The 17,460-nt window shown below is 44.8% G+C and overlaps 1 protein-coding gene across 9 annotated transcripts in view; it reads left to right on the top strand.

The window, feature by feature from the left end:
- The window catches only part of anks1aa (ankyrin repeat and sterile alpha motif domain containing 1Aa), a 66,870-nt gene that overhangs the window by 31,671 nt on the left and 17,739 nt on the right, over nucleotides 1-17,460 (top strand). For 5 of the 9 annotated variants that reach the window (XM_078288074.1, XM_071894535.2, XM_078288073.1 and 2 more), the window contains 4 exons: nucleotides 586-1,085; nucleotides 10,776-10,832; nucleotides 12,621-12,690; nucleotides 16,508-16,620. In XM_078288074.1, the coding sequence (XP_078144200.1) occupies nucleotides 586-1,085; nucleotides 10,776-10,832; nucleotides 12,621-12,690; nucleotides 16,508-16,620 (740 nt within the window). The remainder of the gene's footprint in view (nucleotides 1-585; nucleotides 1,086-10,775; nucleotides 10,833-12,620; nucleotides 12,691-16,507; nucleotides 16,621-17,460) is intronic. The other 4 variants (XM_078288071.1, XM_078288075.1, XM_071894539.2 and 1 more) reach the window with 2 other exon arrangements.

The following is a 17,460-nucleotide window of genomic DNA, read 5'->3' as shown; positions in this document are numbered from 1 at the left end:
TCAGTCCCATTAAGGAGTTGTTTTCATTGCAGAAGACTGAGAATGTAAGTTTCACTCCTGTTGGTGATATTTCAGTCCTGTTTTTTTATGTGTTCTGCCTTGTTTGTTGTGCCCTGCGTGTGTGTGTGTGTGTGTGTGTGTGTATGGGGTATGCCTGAATAAAAGTGATAGTCAATAGCCTAGGGAGTTCTCACTGTTGTGTCATTTTTTTTTTTTAAACTTACGTCACAACTAAATGGACGTGGGAACTGATAAGAAGTCAAAAAGAGTGAAACACAAGTAGAGGCATGTTACAGAATACATGCACCACCAGATAGTCGTCAGACGGCTGCAAGCTGGGCTTGGAATTCTGTAGTTCTCCAGCCAACGTCCGCCTTCTCCCTGCTCCGTCTCCCCTCTCTCACTCTCTTTCTCTCCGTCACTCCTGGTAGGAAACAATTACAGATCTGTTTCGGGACTTGTGTGGGCGGTTTCTTATTAGCCCTGCTCTAGGGATCTGCCCCTCAATAGAAGTCCAGTTTCCAGTTCCTCACAAACTACTCTCTTTCTTCACTCACTTTGTCCTCTCTTCTTCACTTTCTCCAGATAACTCCCAGCTCAGCCAGGACCAGGGAGCAGGTGTCCCAGAGCAGTTCACCGGCCTGCTGCACGGATCCTCGCCTGTCTTCGACTGCCGTGAGGAGCCCTTCAGGCTACCAGGTGTTCCGCCGGCCAGCCGGGGCCACCCAGAGTCAAAAGGACCAATCAAAGTAAAAGTAAAAGCGGAAGCAGCAGCAGCAGCGCCGCCACCTAGCCGTCCCAATATGGCCGCCATCCTGACAGACTGTGACCCCAAAGCAATTTACGCGACCGTGAGCAAGGAGCCCAGGGACTCCGGGGCCGGGGGAGTGTCTGCTGGTAGGATGCGCCCCCCTGGGGACCTGAAGCTGGCACGCAGCCTCTCCAAGTCGGACTCTGACCTGCTTGTGTCGCCGCCTAGCGAGGAGGAAGGAGGTCTGGGCAGCCGCAGCGAGTCTGTCTCTAACTGTAGCACTGGCAAGAAGAGGCTCGAGAAGTCTCCGTCTTTCACCTCAGAATGGGACGAGGTAAGAGTTTGGTGTCACCCTGTTTGACTGGGAGATAAAGCACTGTTGGTGTGTATACTTTAGTCGTGCCTGTACAAAGCAGCAATATAGACTGCAGATCAGTATAGGTTAAAGTGGAAGGTGATAGAATCTGTTTACAATATGCGCACAAGAAATATATATAACGGTTTTGTCAGCATTTTAACTGCAAGGGGGGTTTTCATGAGAATGAGAAAGTTACAATGCAGTGTGCAGGTGCAACTGCTATAAAACACCCTGTTGCATGACACCAGGTAGAAACATGCATGCAAAACAAATGAGCAATACACACAATTACAGAACATGTGTAAAAAATATATATAAAGAAACTGAGACTAGTACTGAACTGACTAAAAATGTCATAAAATAGTAAAAGCCATAGGAAGTAAAACATTAATATATGAGAAACAGCATGTATCATAATACATAAGACAGCAATCCAATTCATGGACAGGGATTGCACAAAAGTTCAAACATTTAAATCCTTATTTAAATAGTAGATTGAGTGTATGAATTCAAATATATGCCTGCTGTAAGAGCATATTGTCTCCTCTCTGAAATAAAAAAAAAAAATCACATTGCCCTACAAATCAGGCTGAGCACAAACAAAAATTTGCAGTCACAAGACATTTGAAATCCGCTTGTCCATAATTTAAAATAGAGGATTAAACAGAAACCATTGTATCAAATGCAAATAACCCTGTTGACTGTGGAGAGCTTCAACAAAGACTTCCTGGTATCTCTGTCAACTCATGGACCGCCTACAGCTGTCCCAAGGGGAACATGGTACAATTTGAGCTGTACCTGGTTTTGGACACAAACCACCAGCAAACACAACCTTTGTCTGCATGTTTATATGTAACTGGTGAAAAACATTAGCCTGGAACTGTTCATAGTAAACTGAATTTCTTAGGATTTTTTCTATTCCCTGCTCGTTTTGTACTTTAAACTCCTGCATAACCCCGTATTGAAATTTGAACCCGGTGTATTTTTATTTTCTCAATCCTGTCAGTGTTTGTTATCATGGTGGATATTCCTAACTAAATATATCCACGCATTCAGCGCTTTAATGCTTTATCTGGGAGGTAGATAAAGAGCTGGGCAGAGCCACAGAGAGAGGAGATTAGAGAAGACAAGAAGAGGATAAAATGAGTGTGGAGCAGAGAGAGAGAGAGAGAGAAAGACGAGAGACAAAGGATTGGAAATTGAGATGCGGAGAGAACGACTGAGCCGCAGCTCTATCCTCCCTTCAGGACTAGTCTCCTCTAGTTGCCAAGGTTTCAGACTCCAACCTGAGCCTCCCTAGAGATGGGAAACCCATCATACGAACACACACACACACACAGACACACACACACACACACACACACACACACACACACACACACACACACACACACACACACACACACCAGTTACCAAATATAGGATTATTCAAAAACCACAAAATGATCTGTGTTAGACTAAGGTGCTTGACACAAACAGGTCCATAAAAAGACATTCTCATACTTATATTAAGGTATTTTTTTAATTCATATTTAACTTAAATGGCAGTTAGCCTTTCATCAGACTGTATATGACCATGAATGAGCAGAAGTATACAGCCATTCAGGCCACAGCAATTAAAAATGTTCCCTAACTACGCTATTTCACCATTTCCCCAACGACAATCTTCTCATTGTTAACAGGATTAACGATTTCCTCTAAGCTTCTCAATTAAGTGTTAGCATTTTAAGCTGCCCTTGATGGCCATTAAGTTAGTCTAGACTGTCCAATATAGTCTCAAAGTGGTTTTGGGTTTTGCCTGGTTTTGTATGTTTTCTGTGTTGTTACTCAGTGGAGAACTTACTTGACCTTGGCTGTTCATTCAAACACTAGTGGAGCTGAGTCATAGACGCTACAGCAGAGTCGCACATCGCATTTATGATTTTGTTTATGATGCCAGACCATCTAGAGCAAGTCGAGGGCTCAGATAGCACTCAAGCTCTCTCTCTCCACAGTGAGGAGATCACATTGCTGCCCAGTGTTCCTTATATGACCCTATCCCAGCAGCCACAGTCAGTTGTGCTAATAGCAGCGCTGGCGGTCGATATCTTAGCCGCCCTGGGCCGTGGTTCGTGTGTGGGTGGTCAGGGTTGAGGATCTCCCCTCCGCTGCCCAGTCCTGCTTCACCACCTCGCTAACCTCCCCAGGATTAGGAGGCCAGGACTGTGCTTTTGGCTCTTGCAGGGTGAAATACAAAATGATTCTAATATATCTACAGGTCTTTGATAGGGCTGTTGACCAATACCAACGACTCAACGATTACTTCACTACTAGGCGCTGAGATTTTTGTCTTTCAGAACTCACTTTCCGGCCTGTACTTTTGAACTGTGTTTTGCAACCCATCACATACTCACATTTTTCAACTGCTGAACGATGAATTATGTATTATTATTACAGTATTTTGCATCATGATATATTACCTCTTCACTACGCCTTTCTGTTGGATCGCTGCTTTAATTAGCTCGCTTACTCATCTCTACTGTGAAAATGTGACTTTATTATTTATGCCAATTACAGGCCACCATAAGCTCTGCCAGCTGCAATGCCTTGGTTGCTGATAGAGGTCAATGAAATTAATAGATTACTTCATGGCCCTTTAAGAAGTAGTAACATGAGGGAGACTGTGACTCAGGTCCATGGCAAAGAGGCTGTAGGAGATGGAGGTTGAGCGGTCTATCAGCATGACAGCAAACTGACCTCATGCTTGTTCTCTCAGGAAATATTTCTCATGTCAGCATTCTCCCATATTTACTTGTTGTCAATGAGAGAGCGATGAAGACAAGGCCTCTTACAGAGAGGCAGGCCAATTATGAATAGAGAAGCCAGTCAGCGTTCAAAAGGCTTTTCCAGCTTGAAGCAAAAGCACAACATATTGACAGTGTGAGTCATTCTTACTTTTAAGCTGGGTGTACAGACAGGGTAACGTTGTCCACGGAATTTTAGATTTGCGAACACTACAAGGAAAGTTTTTGCTGCAGTTAACTTCAGCATTGCCAGAGGTTTGCAAACATCAACAACATAACTTTAGTTTATAGCCCTTGTCAAAGTGTGCCAAGGAGACACTCCCTTCAAATTGGTGATATTGTTTAATTTTAGTTACAAACAAAAATTCACCTTTCAATGCTTCTTTGTAAGCAATCAATGAGAATGCCATGGTAAACAATATAATCCCATTCTACTGTGCAATTTTGCAAATTTTAAAGAATAAATTAACATTACAAAGCAATACAAAGTAGTAACAGAGTTAGTTCAGTTGTCAGATCGCTTACTTCTGTACTTAGGACTTCTCCAACTATGAAATATCAGCCAACAAGAAGTATTCTGTAAGAGATATGGCATCATCATGGTATTACTTGATATTGTGATACTCTACCTACCATTAGGTATTTTGCCTGTCCATGGTAGAGCCTACTGTAGGGTAAAATTGTAGCGTTGTGACAAACCTGCCCTCGAGACATTGTTATCCCACTGCACAGGATTCTGGCCCAATGGGGTAATAAGGTCACTGGAGGGGACAGCTTGTGTGCTTGAATCTTAAATTCCCCTTTAAAAGTTTCTGGTAGCCGGAGGGGAGGAAGGCAGCAGGCAGGACACCTTACTGTCTAATTATCCAGTTTGATGAACACCTCACCTCCTCAGACCGTGCCTGAGGGATGTGGCCTTTCCAGGAGACTGCTGCTGGATTAAGCAGGCATGACATTACTTGGTTATTGGAGATTGCTGCTCTTCCCTGATGCCCACAGCGGCCAGTTATAATCCTGAGATGTTCTGGTGTCTTCTCTCTGGTGCAGCTATGCAGATCAACTGACTAGACTCAGCTTAATAATTGATCTATCACAGGCTTTAGAGGAGTCAGGAAAACAGAAGGTTTCCCTTTTCTCTAGCACTAGAGTTCCCTCCCCTGTGGCAGGAGGTAGTGAAAGAACAGGTTGCATTCTCCTAGGCGTGATCTTAGGAGTGAAAAGGAGATGCACTCGAGGCAATGGCCTCGTTTTCTGTATGCACCATGCTTGTGTCTGTTACTGAGTGAAATGGCCAGCTTAAGTTCGCCTGAATGCCTAAAGGCTTCTTTGAAATCTTAAAGTAGGCTACTAGCAGAGAGCTTCACTATTCAGTCTTAATTATTCAGTATCCCCAGGGAGCTCATTTGATTTACTGCCCAATCAATCAGTCACAAAATGAAAATGTTCGGGCATAATTTTTATAATGCAATTAATCTTGCACAATTGTATCTTTTCTTTTGCTCTGGCTGTCAAGAATTATTCAACAGCAAATACAGTGTGTTTCCGCACTGTAGGCTGCTAACCATCCATTCTGCTTCTGACCAATCTCATGTATGCACAGGTTCCCTGTCATGCTTCCTGTCAGGCCCTCTGTGTGTGTGTGTGTGTGTGTGTGTGTGTGTGTGTGTGTGTGTGTGTGTGTGTGTGTGTGTGTGTGTGTGTGTGTATGCGTGTGTGTGTGAAGAGGTCTGCTGGACCAATAGGATCACACATTGTGGTAGAATAGCCCTGGGAGCTACAGGGCTCATATGTTGACAGTTTGTTCGACAAGACAGCCATAGTGAATGCTAATGCACTAACCCCTAGCTGCAATGTACAAGATAAAACCCCCACTGCCCCTCAAAGCATGACATGAATTAGCATGTTGCACACCGTGTGCAGTGGTGTAACTCCTGATTTTCTCATGGCAATAGATGATTCATGTTTTGCATGTTTGATGCCATTGGTACTAATGAGAGTTTATGTAATGCCTTTTTAGTGTGGAGGACTGTGTTTTTGCTGGGCAGCCCCCTTGAGAATCTTGAAACAGATATTAGTGTCAATAGGCAATTTCCTTTGTCCAATTTAGGAGCCTTGGTTAAAGTTAATGAACTCAGAAACCTATTTTTTGCACTTGAATAGTGATTCAGCAGCCTAAGAATACTATGCTGAAGGCAGTAGGCGAGAGCACTGAATCTTTCTTCTCATTCTCTTTTGAGGGAATAGACCTGGGTCTGCTCGAGATGGAAATATCCACACTGCTGACGTAAAGTGCATGGCAAATGAGAGCAATGTGAGGGAAATGTAGTTAAAGTTTGATTGGTTTGTAACTTACCCCACACTCTCTTTTATGAGGTTGGGAGTGTCGTCTTAAAATTGAAAATGGGACGTTTCAAGCTCCCTCCCCCATCCTCCCTCTGTCTAGGCAGATATCCGTCCGTCTATTTTCTCCCCCCATCTACTGTTGCTGTGAGATGCAGGCGGCGGGCTCTGTGGCAGCCATCTTGCCGGTCACGGCTGGCTGCTCTGGAACACTCTACTGAGCTGTGTGACAGCATCTGGGCGAGGGGTCCCAGGACGGCACCCCTCCACCCCATGCACACGCCCCTCCAAAAAAAATTTTTTTCATTGTCTCTAGTCTGCCAACTATTCCCGTTCTCACACCCTCTTTCTCTTTCTCTCTATATCAGTCTTATTCCTTCTCCCCCTCCTTTTCTTTACATAGGCTACACAGACCCTCGGATACACTGCCTCCTGGTTTCAAGACGAGGAGATTTGACTTGCATGAGGTCTTGGCCTATGCATCTCTCCATTTAAGGAGCTCTGTGTGTGTGTGTGTGAGCGCGTGTGTGTCTGAGTAAGTGTGTGTTTTGTGCAGTATGTGCGGGTGTGTGCTGGTGTGTAAAGCGCATGCTAATGCGGGTTGGTCTTGGTCCTGGGATCAGACTGAACATGACAATCCAGGGGGCACATTGTGTGGGCCAGCAGACCGAGCTCCACAGATGGGAGGAGAGAGAGAGAGAAAGAGAGCTGCAGACAGATAGAGACAGAAGGAGAGGGCCGTCATCTACAGCCCACAGTTCACTTTTAACTTGATTTTCGATTGGCACCACACAGATCCAGTAGCCACTATGAAACCAGCTTTTGTGAGTATTGATTCCCTTACATGCAGCAGCTCTACTGGAGTCTCATTAATCTTTTCTACCTGCCATGAATGAATTGAATGGGGAAAGAATTGATGCTTTTTAGCACTTCTTTGGTTGTTATATTTCTTGCGTTTTGTACGGCTGACTTGTTTGCTATGTGCCGGTTTTAGCTACTTGCTTTATTTGCTAAATGCAGCCTAATAGAATGGGGAAAGCACAAACCTCTCCCTCATATTGCCCATCTTTTTTGAGTGTGCTTGAGTGTTTGAATGGTTAATCCTCTGTGGCATTTTAAACTCCACGGGCAGTTTCTGGAGCATTTCTCTGTTCTTTATTGCCATTCTTCTTTTATAGCTGTGTTGATAAGCCCGTTGTGGATTTGGTTCAGCTCCTTTCTTTATGTGACTGTGAGGAGAGAACTACCCTTGCTGCTTGTTAGCGTGAATTCCCCTGGATTTGACGTGCTGGGATCAAACCCAAACTCTGGGTGTGTGTCACGGCCTGGTGCAGCCAGCAGGGGAACTCTATTCTCTAATCCCCGCCAGGAGGAGAACACAGGAGAACCACAGGAGACGGAAGACATGCACCCCCGATTTTGTTGATATAAGTGTTCCTCTATCAGTGCAGTCAATGGAGACAAGGGATTCCCTATCTCTGCCCTGTTGTGCTGAGGATTTAAACTCAGTGGAAGAGATGTATATTTGCAGTGCATCTCTTGGGAAAGAGTTTCAAAGTTGTTGAGTTGCAAGGGGCACAGTGCTCAAAAGCACAAGCGTGACAGTGAGCGATTTCCAGACACACTTGGCTATTTCAGGAGGATGTTGATGGGACTGCTGACAGTGCTTTGTCCCAGTGTAGTATAGAGGCGCTGGCAGCTCCTCAGAGGGTGGCGTGTTTGTGTTCTCTGGATACCTTACAGTCTTCCTAGTTTCCATCCAACCCCCATTTTGGTGCCAGCTTGCCAATGTGAGGCCGGTGGTCTGGGCACACTCTCTCTGTGGCAGCCCTTTATTTCACCCTGAACCAGCTCTGCCAGCCATCCCTCAGCCCCACTGCTCACCCCCCCCCCCCCCCCCCCCCGTGTCTGAGTCTCAGTTCCCTGATGGATACCGGGACCTGGATTTGTCAAGATTCTCAAAGAAAGACTGCTCAGTTTATGTTTTCAGATCACAGTGAAATAGCTGTCAAGTTATTCTGCTCTGTGATCCTAGACCAGCGCTCCTACTTTTGAGAAGCTTGATAAATGGGCTCATGTGTCTTTAATCTCACCCTGACCATCTCTCATCCCTCCTAGCTGTTCAGCTGTTGACCTCCACCTCGTCAGTGACTTCTGACCCTGCTCATTGTATCTCCTTGCCTATAGTGAGCCCCTCTCACAATGGAGTCCCCTCCGCTCCAGGTCTCTGTATTGATTAGACTCTGCAACACAAAAACACATTCCTCTCCCTCCTCTATTAACTCTCAAGGCACTGGGCTTTCTTGTCCTCCAGCATGAAATGCAGACACTCCCCTGTTGTGGATGTGTTTTACCTTGAGGAAATCACTGGGCTGTGTCCCCCGATAAGGATATATTTACCCAGCTCCAGCACTATATCACAACTGCCTGTCATGGTGGCTGCTTCTAAAGCCGATTGGACCGGCTAGTATTCACCCTTCCTTTATATTAGATGGGGGAAGCCAAGACTTCAAGATTGAACGAAGCTACTTACTTTATAGCTGTTACTGTATAACTGTGTGTGTGTGTTTGTGCATCCATACACATACATACAGTGTGTTTAGATGAGACAGGTTGGTATGCTGACATCTGCTGCAGCGTGCATGTTTAATGCCATCAGTCATTCTCTATGTAGACACCACAAGGTCTCCTGTATGCTGCAGCTGGATGCATTCAGAGTAAGGTATCCTCGCACTGAGACCACTGCAGAGACTGATGGGCAGTTAGTGCAGATGCTGCAGTGGAGTGACAGAATATTAAGACCCCTGCTACCCTGTATACAACTCTGTAGCTGTGTCTTTTCTCCTGAGAGCCAAAGAAATGGCAGTGGCAGCTGAATAGCAGAGCCTCTCAGAGTGAGATCACCACTCCTTATTGTTCCCATTCTGCTCATTGCTGAGACCTGATGCCACTCTCACAGGGTTTTTATCCTCAGTTCAGCAGAGACCTGGGTCACTTTATAAGAGGAGAGCACTGGCCTGTCCTCATTATCACAGCAGCCTACGACAGCTCTGTGTGTGTGTGATTACATATTGGACCCCAGAGGACCGCCGGCTTTCATCAACAGGTTGCTAATTGGCTTTGTCCAGCTGACGTCTAATAATTTAGGGTATTACGAGGGCAACATAAAAACGGTGAGACTTTGTAACAAATTCTCTACAGAGGATATGTAAGAGGATTTGTAGAGATAGCCAAGAGATAGCCAAGCCCAGCACAGTGGTCAGTGGACATGCAGTAGGAGCTTTTCATCAGTCACATCCCTGCTGGAGAGATGATGGCTACCCACTTAGAATATTTAAAGAGAGAGATCGTGTCTCATGCTGTTTATATTGTTGAGTTTGCAGCGCCAGAGAGGGGCATTCTTAATTTGGTGGGAGGGGGGAAATAGATCAAACACCACCCACCCATCTCCACCCCCTTATTTGCCACATGGTTCAGTCCAACCGCTTCTGTCCCGCAGCTCTTTATCCAACACCTGCCTGGTCTTAGTACTGAGAGTAAGAGAGGATCCTCCCCTTCCAAGTCAGGTCTGACCATGGAAAAGCTCATTTATGTCTGTGTAAGAAAAGAATAGGAAATATTCATGGTTGTTATTTTTTGTTGATCAACTTTCCGAAAGCATGTAAGAAACTAAAAAGACTCCAGGAGTTCCTTTTTAGCACTGTCATAGTAAATGTACACAGTGTCCTGATTAAAATGTAATGTGACACATTAGCCTGTGGATCTTTTGTTCTGTTTGGTAAAATCAGCTTTTGTAATTTCTAAGGTATGGTAAGACCCTCTACACACACACACACACACACACACACACACGCACAAGCTATCAATGTTCTGTTGACTCATCTCGATCTTTACTCAGGTAGGAGAAGCGATGCAGACTCACTATCAAGATTCCTATGGTGTTGTCTGACTGTTGTAGTGAATATGAGGTGCTGAGAGATGAAGGTTTTTTGTAGAGCTAGCGGTGACAGAGATGTGTGACTCCTCTACCATCTGGTCTATATGCAGCTTTGTAATAAACAGAATGGAGAGGTAACAGGGAGATGGATGAAGAAAATACTTTCATCCTCTCCATGCTCTCCCTCGCCTCCCATCGCCCCTTCTCTCACACTTTTCCTTCCCCCCGCCTCCCTCTGCATTGAAGTGGAAATGAAGAGTCTTCCTCATACTGAAGGTGCTCAGGATTAACTTTGAACAGGAATGAGAGAGAAGCCATTTCAGAAGACTAATGTCGTACACTGCAGCAGACTGTGATCCGCAGGTTGCACAATGATTTCTCTACAGTTTTTTTGTTGATAATAGTCTCACCTCCTCAACTCAATGCTCCTCTGTTCAGTATATATCAATGCCAAACAGCATATTACATTTAGTTTTATGTTTTCAATATCAAAGGTGTAGGGGCTCTTGTATAAAACAGTTGGGATGAAAGTAAGATAGTTGGCAGGATGATTTGTAGATGGGGACAAGGAAGGAAAGCAAAACAAAAACCCTAACTCTCTCTCAGCAGACACCGACGGCTTCTCCCACCACAAAACCACGAAGAGCTAATTCCTTTGACAGCGTAAGATCACCACCTTCATATAAATATCTCCTGGTCCTTCGGCGGTGGGGTCTCTCTTCTTCTGGGGCATTCTTTTCAGAGATAGATGGGATCCTTTCAGGCTTCAGAAAGCTTTTTGGAATGACATAATCTCAGTGATTATGTGTTTCATTTCAGTATTTCATTTCTTTCTTTTAGCAGGTCTAGAAGCCTTAATTTAACTAGTTAACCGGTCTGATAGCAACTCTTTTAAATTGGTGCATGATTCTTCAACGTAAGCTTTCTCTCTCTGCTCCTCTGACAGACATTTCCCTTCCAATTTTCATACCACTATATTATTTAAACATTTACCTACTGATTGATGATTCATAATGATGAGCACTTCACAAATGTAGATTTCGGTCTCCTGGTGGCACAGTATTAACATAAGTTTTGATACTAATGAAGACTGCCATCTAACCAGGTGGCTTCTGGAACAATAGACAGGACTTGTACTCTGTCAAGCCAGCAGCAAGTCCATCATTTTTTTGCGATCCATAACACGCTGTCAAAAAGGCACAACCAAGATAGCTACTTTGCCAAAGGTTATTTTCCTGCAATAGGCCCACACAGACATGACTGAATATGGTGTCAGTGACCCACAGCAGCTATTTACTCCAAGCTATGAAAAGTGGTCTTATCCACTAAGAAGAGCTGGGGTCACACTGTCTGACAGGTGTGGCAACAGCCATTGTCTATTTCTGCTCCTCCGTTTTCTTCCCCCTCCATTTCAACATATAGTACACATGTGCACACACACTCTTGGATTGGATTGGAGGAGGGAGCCTTACTCCTGTTGTGTGACAGGTGTAATATTGCTACTCTGGGGCACTGCTGCTTCAATCCACCTATCAGTGCATTTGAGGGAAATGACAGTCTATATGTGTGTGTGTGTGTGTGTGTGTGTGTGTGTGTGTGTCCATGTGTGCATGCTTATGTGTCAATGATTAGGGAATATGCTTGGAGACAACACCATAGTAATGTTCACATGCATTATTTAGAGATGTATGATGCATGAAACTGGACTGTAAGAAGGCATGGTGGTCTGGGCATCTTTGTTCAGTTACAGGTCTTTCTTCTCAGTATCACTGTATACCATACTGCTTTTATACTGTGTAATAAGAGCCTCAGTTGACTTGACACATGGGCTAATTGGTGTAATTGTTATTGGCCCAAACATTATGATGCAGATAAAATTGAATTTGCTATAAAATGTTTCCTTCCCCTTGAGTACTCAATAGAAATACAAGGAAAGCCTGAACCACTTGGTCTTGTTTGTGTATAATTTCGGTAGACCTGCTTTACTTCTGTCAGTTTCTCACTTAATTTAATTGCCCAGACAAAACCTTTGCTTTGTGATCATTTACACCAAATTTTGAGACTGAGAAGCCTGTGTAAATCAGTATCTGTGTAAGGCAGCAGTGTCTTGTCAAAGAAATATGTCACCCTAGTAGCTCTTCCAATATGAAACAATTGAAATGATTGCAATGCCTTGGGCATAAAGGATACATAAAGCCAGTCACTCACAAAGCGGTTGCTTAAATGCATTTCAAAAATTTCATTTTATGTGTCTTCCCAGAAACGTCTGTCAAATTGCTCTCATAGATACTCTTAACGCTCTCATTTCCTTTTGCAGGGTGACTGTAACTGATGGTTTATTGTTTAAAGGCATGGGGGCTTTTCTTGGCATTTTGTTGGTGAGAGGTGGAGGCTAAACTCTGAAGGCTCCTCCAGGTTCTCATCTGTCTTCTTCTCTGTTCCTGTCCTCAGATCGAGAAGATCATGACACTGATTGGTGCTGGCATCGATTTTTCCAGAGATCAGCATTATGCTACACCAGGTAGAGTATTACCATTATTGTCATTTCATGTTGTGAAATGTTAATTGGTTACTGGCTAAAATCTGCTAACCACTTCCAATTCTCTGCTGATAGAGGTCAACACCTGGAAAATTAAATAGATAAGAGCGTGTGTTATTTCCCAAATAGCCCTCACTCTTGCATAACTTTATTGTTACGCAAATTTACTTTCCTGTTAAAATTAACTCTCTTTTTGTCAACCCCCCCCCCCCAAAAAAAAACAAAAAAAACCTGTCTTTGCAAAGTGGCCAGCTGGTGTTATCTTTGTAATTATCGGTGCATGTTGAGGATTTAAAGGGGAAAAGAGTAAATTGTATAGTTTTTATCAGTTCTTGGCGCTCAATTTTATCTCCTTTTACTCACTTCTGTAATAAATGTCACCACTGTTGTATTATTTATGTATTGTGAATCTTGCCATGAGCCTCAGGCTTGAAGATAAAATTCTTAATTACCCACTTGGCCATAGGCAGAGATAATTCAAAGTATGGACAGCTTTAGTGCGCATTTCATTGTCTGTTATTTCTTCAAAACCTACCATCAGAATTTATAAGTGTGTGATGCAGATGGGATTGCTGGATTTATTGCCATGGGAGGTTCTTTGACAGAGGTTGTCTCATTTGTCTCTAGACATTCTTGTAGTGGACCCAGACTTCATGCCTTGCACGCCAAACCTGTTTGGAGTTTCTTTGTAATCATCCTCCAAGTTATTTCATCCTTCTGAATACCTTCAAGGGAAACCAAGCAGCCTCCTGAAAGACATAGTTAATGAAGGGAGGCAGCCCAGAATAAATCATGATTGAGGTGACGACTGACAGTTGGTCTGTTTTAATAGAACAGATGAGCAGAGGAATCAGCATCAGCAGCTTCAGTGAAGGGCAGGACGAGGCTTTGGATCAGCTCAGTGCCTAGCCCACATTGTGCCTTTAAACCTGTAGGCTGCAATAACATTCCCATTCCCCACAGTGACTTGCTAAGGGGCCTGGTGATATATACGCTGTTCCCTACTCTGGTTCTGCTCTTTTCAATAAAGTGCAATACACCCCAAATGGACAAATTACTATCATTGGAGGGTACCAGGTATATATCTACAATTTAAGACCAAAGTGCCTGTAGGCCACGTTATTAGATCTAACTTAGTAATTTGTAATATGATTTCTTGGCAGCAGGGATTCTGCGCCTGCTGCCCTGTTTTTCTGTGAGGTTTTTCAGTAGCATGTGGCTTGCCTGTCCTTAGGGCTGATGGATGGCACCCTGGGACTGTGGTAGTATACCAGAACCATCGACTCCGTTCCTGTCAGCTTCCACCTCTCCCATTATCATACATTCACCTCCAGTTTACACTGAAAGCGCAGCCTAAGCCACAACGCTCAATATGTTTAAGCAATGCAGTAGATGTACTGTAACTATTCCTGAGCACAAACTTGTCTATCTTCTCATTCTCCCCCCCGTGTTTGTTATGGTCTGCATTAGAGTGAGCTGTTTAAATATTAACCAGCATGTATGTCAGGGGATGAGCTCATTTTGCTTTGTAGACTTGAAGAAAACCGAGACTACTGCAGTAAAGCTGTTCCTGCCCTTCCCACCACGGCTTGTATGTGGCTGGTTTGAACCTGAATCCGCTCCTCTGTATGTCTGAGCGTCAGCCTTTCAGCCGCCTTGCCCACGGCTCCATCTCAATGAAGCTGCTGTCAGCGGGCCATCAGGGGACGCGCTGGAGAAGAAATCTCTGAGAGAGGCTCTCTGTTTGATGCACGTGCGAGAAGCCGCAGCGCTGTTTCTCCCTCTCTCCGGTTCAGTCCGGTGTTTACCTCCTCTCAGTGTTGACTGTGAAGAGCTGTGATGTCTCTAGCTGATGGGGCTCTGCGCCTGCAGCCCCTTGTCCCCTTCTGCTTTCCACTGATCGACTTCCTCATCAGAGAAAATAGATGGAGGGAGGGGGGGGGGGGGGGGGGTGAGAAAAACATGTTTAAAAAGTGTGAGAAAAGAAGAGACTGAGATGTAGAAGCAGGGGAAAGTCAAGAGCAAATGCAAGTGATAAGGGGCAGGGGTCTGTAGCTGAAACAGCAGTTCACACTGACAAAGAGCAGCCACCTGCAGTGTCTCAGAGAGAGAGAGAGGAGGAGGGAGAGAAGAGGGGGAGGGAGGAGTGGAGAGACGCAAGTGAGGGGAGAGAGAGAGAGAGAGAGAGAGTGAGTGAGGGAGGGAGGGAGGAGAGAGGAATTGCAGGCAGCAGAACTGTGAACAGCCAGGACAATAGAAGGACGCCACCCCGGCATCTGTGGGATTGACTGTTCATCAGCCTGAAGCATCTGTGGACTACAGAGGCTTTTTTGTAGAGGTGGCAGCATCTCACACACTGTGCCAGACTGAGGAGAGGCAGCTTTATCACTCTCTTGTCTGCAGAGGAGTTGAGCCTGGGGACCGGCCGTTCCTAAAGCGCTTGTTCAAGTAGCTGATTGGATACTTCCCCGGATTTTCTTTTTTTTTCATAAATGTATTCGCTCCTGGAGTGGCCAAAAATGGGTAGTATGACGTGGGAATCTCCACTGGAACAGGATGGGGTTTGTAGTAGGTTGGGTAGGTAAAGAGTGCAGTGGCGAGGGGGAAAAAAAGAAGCGTTATTGATTAATTTGCAGCTTCATTCATCTTATATTGTGATATCTTGTTGTTATAGTAAGTTGCAGTTCTTTATCTATCTTCCTGCACAAGATAAAACCAATCTAGTGAATATGGAAGTCTTTCTCATGGGCAGATAGAATTGATTTGAAATCTTAAGAGTGAAAGTTAATCACACCAAACAAAACTGCTCTGATCTTTTCTTAAAATAGCTGCTTCAATGGTAGAAGATCTGTGCTGTGTTTGCTTTGAAAGTAAGTTAACACATTAGATTCAAATGTTTACAGGTGTAGAGGCAAACTGTCCTTGTGAAAGTCAGGCTGCTACGGTTAAGCAGTTTCTTGGCTCAGGCTGTTTACAGCCTTCAGTACAGCTTTTGTTCTTGATCAGTCTCAGCTCATTACAATCGCTCTGTGGTTTTCGATTAGCACCTCGTCTCTGTCCTGCTGCTTTCCTTATGCACACTGTCATGTTCTCAGGTAGGAGATTCCTGTCAGAAGTGTGTGTGTGGTGGATGATGTGCTGACTAGGTCGGATCTGTGAATCGGGGATGAGCCTCTTTGGTAATTAACTGTCTCCTGGTTCTGCTCACAACTTTCCACTGGGCCGAAACAAATCGCTTCCCCGGGACAAACTCCCCCGCTGTTGTGGAACTGCTGCTCTCCTCTCTGGCCCCTCTGAGTTTCTCCTCATTAAAAATTGGAAATTAATAGGATGAGCTGAGTTCTGCGTGCTTGTATTTTTGGACAGAAAAGGCTACTTCCTGACAGATGGGACTTTGTTGTAAAATTTTGATTTTTTTTTGGCACATTTTCTGAGTGAAGCAATGTGTTGATCGTACACGTGTTTTTGGCATGTTCTGGGCTGACTATCATAGCCAAGTATTCAGTGGATTTTAGCTGGTAACCAACCAGCTTCCATCCCCTGTAGCGTCTCCTCCACCCCTTACCCCTGAGAGCAGGGGTAGTTCAACCCGTTTCAGGTGACCGTGGTTCGGCGCCCGCTGCCCTGCGGGAGCTGACGCCCTGCCCACTGAGGACGCTGTCTCCCCTGCCCTCCTGTTGCTGGTGCGCTCGGCTCTGCTGGCCGAGAATGATGTGGCAATGTCACGTCTCGTCCTCCGAGTGCCGCTGCTACCGGCTGAAAGGTTTCTCCCTACTGAAGCGCTTCCCTCTGTCGGCAGGTGCTGCGGGCCGGCTGCTGGACCAGCCCGTAGGAGACTGGCTGGAGCATGTGGGGCTGCCGCAGTACGAGAGCAAGCTGCTGCTCAACGGCTTCGACGACCTGCACTACATGGTGAGTTGCTCACTTCCTTGTATCCCCTTATACAATATCCCTCCTTTAACCTCAGTCACTATATTTCTCTGTTTCACATCACCATTCTTTTGTTTGGTTCATCAACTTTTGTCACTTCTTCCCTCTTTTTTATGATCTTCTTTTCTGTCTTTCTCTGCGTGTCCCTGTCTAGCTTGTGTCTTTGTGTATTAATCAGATATTGATGCATCCCTCCCATCAGCTGTTAGATGATCCCATTAGCTTCCTCTGAAGCCCAATTTACTGAAATCCCCTTGAGGCCCCTCCCACTATATTCAATCACCCGATTCTGATTTGTCTTTCAGCAGAGACCAAAGGTTGAATGATGTCTTGATAAGAAAAGTTACTTCAGATAATTGAATTTAATAAGTCATTATGAAATTGAATTACATACTTTTGTTTCTTTTCTGTCTTGTGACAGGACTTTGCTTTTTGACTCGGCCAATGTTCTGTTGACTTGGCCAATGTGTCCAAATACTTATTTTATAAGGCAAAAAGCCAGAGCATCCACCAGATTCTTTGAGTTTTTTCTAGTATCAAACAGAACAAGTGGGAATGAAAGTGTTACTCTAGTTTTTACATCTGCCATAGCCTGGGACATACAGCACTGTGTCAGTTCTTATCAAAGCTACTGTAAACAAAGGTTTTGACAGCATATCGATGATTTAATATCATTAGGCCTGCTTTGAGTCAGGTCTGTCCTGCACCCTCAGACTCTCCCACTCAGCCAGTCTGTCTCCAGCTCAGGAGTCACACCCTCTCACTGCCTCTCACCTACAGTCAGCAGGCCGCCTGAGAAGCAGCTGCTGCCTGGCCAGACTG

Source organism: Centroberyx gerrardi, chromosome 14 (assembly GCF_048128805.1).
Source record: "Centroberyx gerrardi isolate f3 chromosome 14, fCenGer3.hap1.cur.20231027, whole genome shotgun sequence".
In the NCBI taxonomy this organism is placed as follows: domain Eukaryota; kingdom Metazoa; phylum Chordata; class Actinopteri; order Beryciformes; family Berycidae; genus Centroberyx; species Centroberyx gerrardi.
The sequence above is the reverse complement of the archived record's forward strand: the minus strand, read 5'-3'. Positions and strand labels throughout refer to the sequence as shown.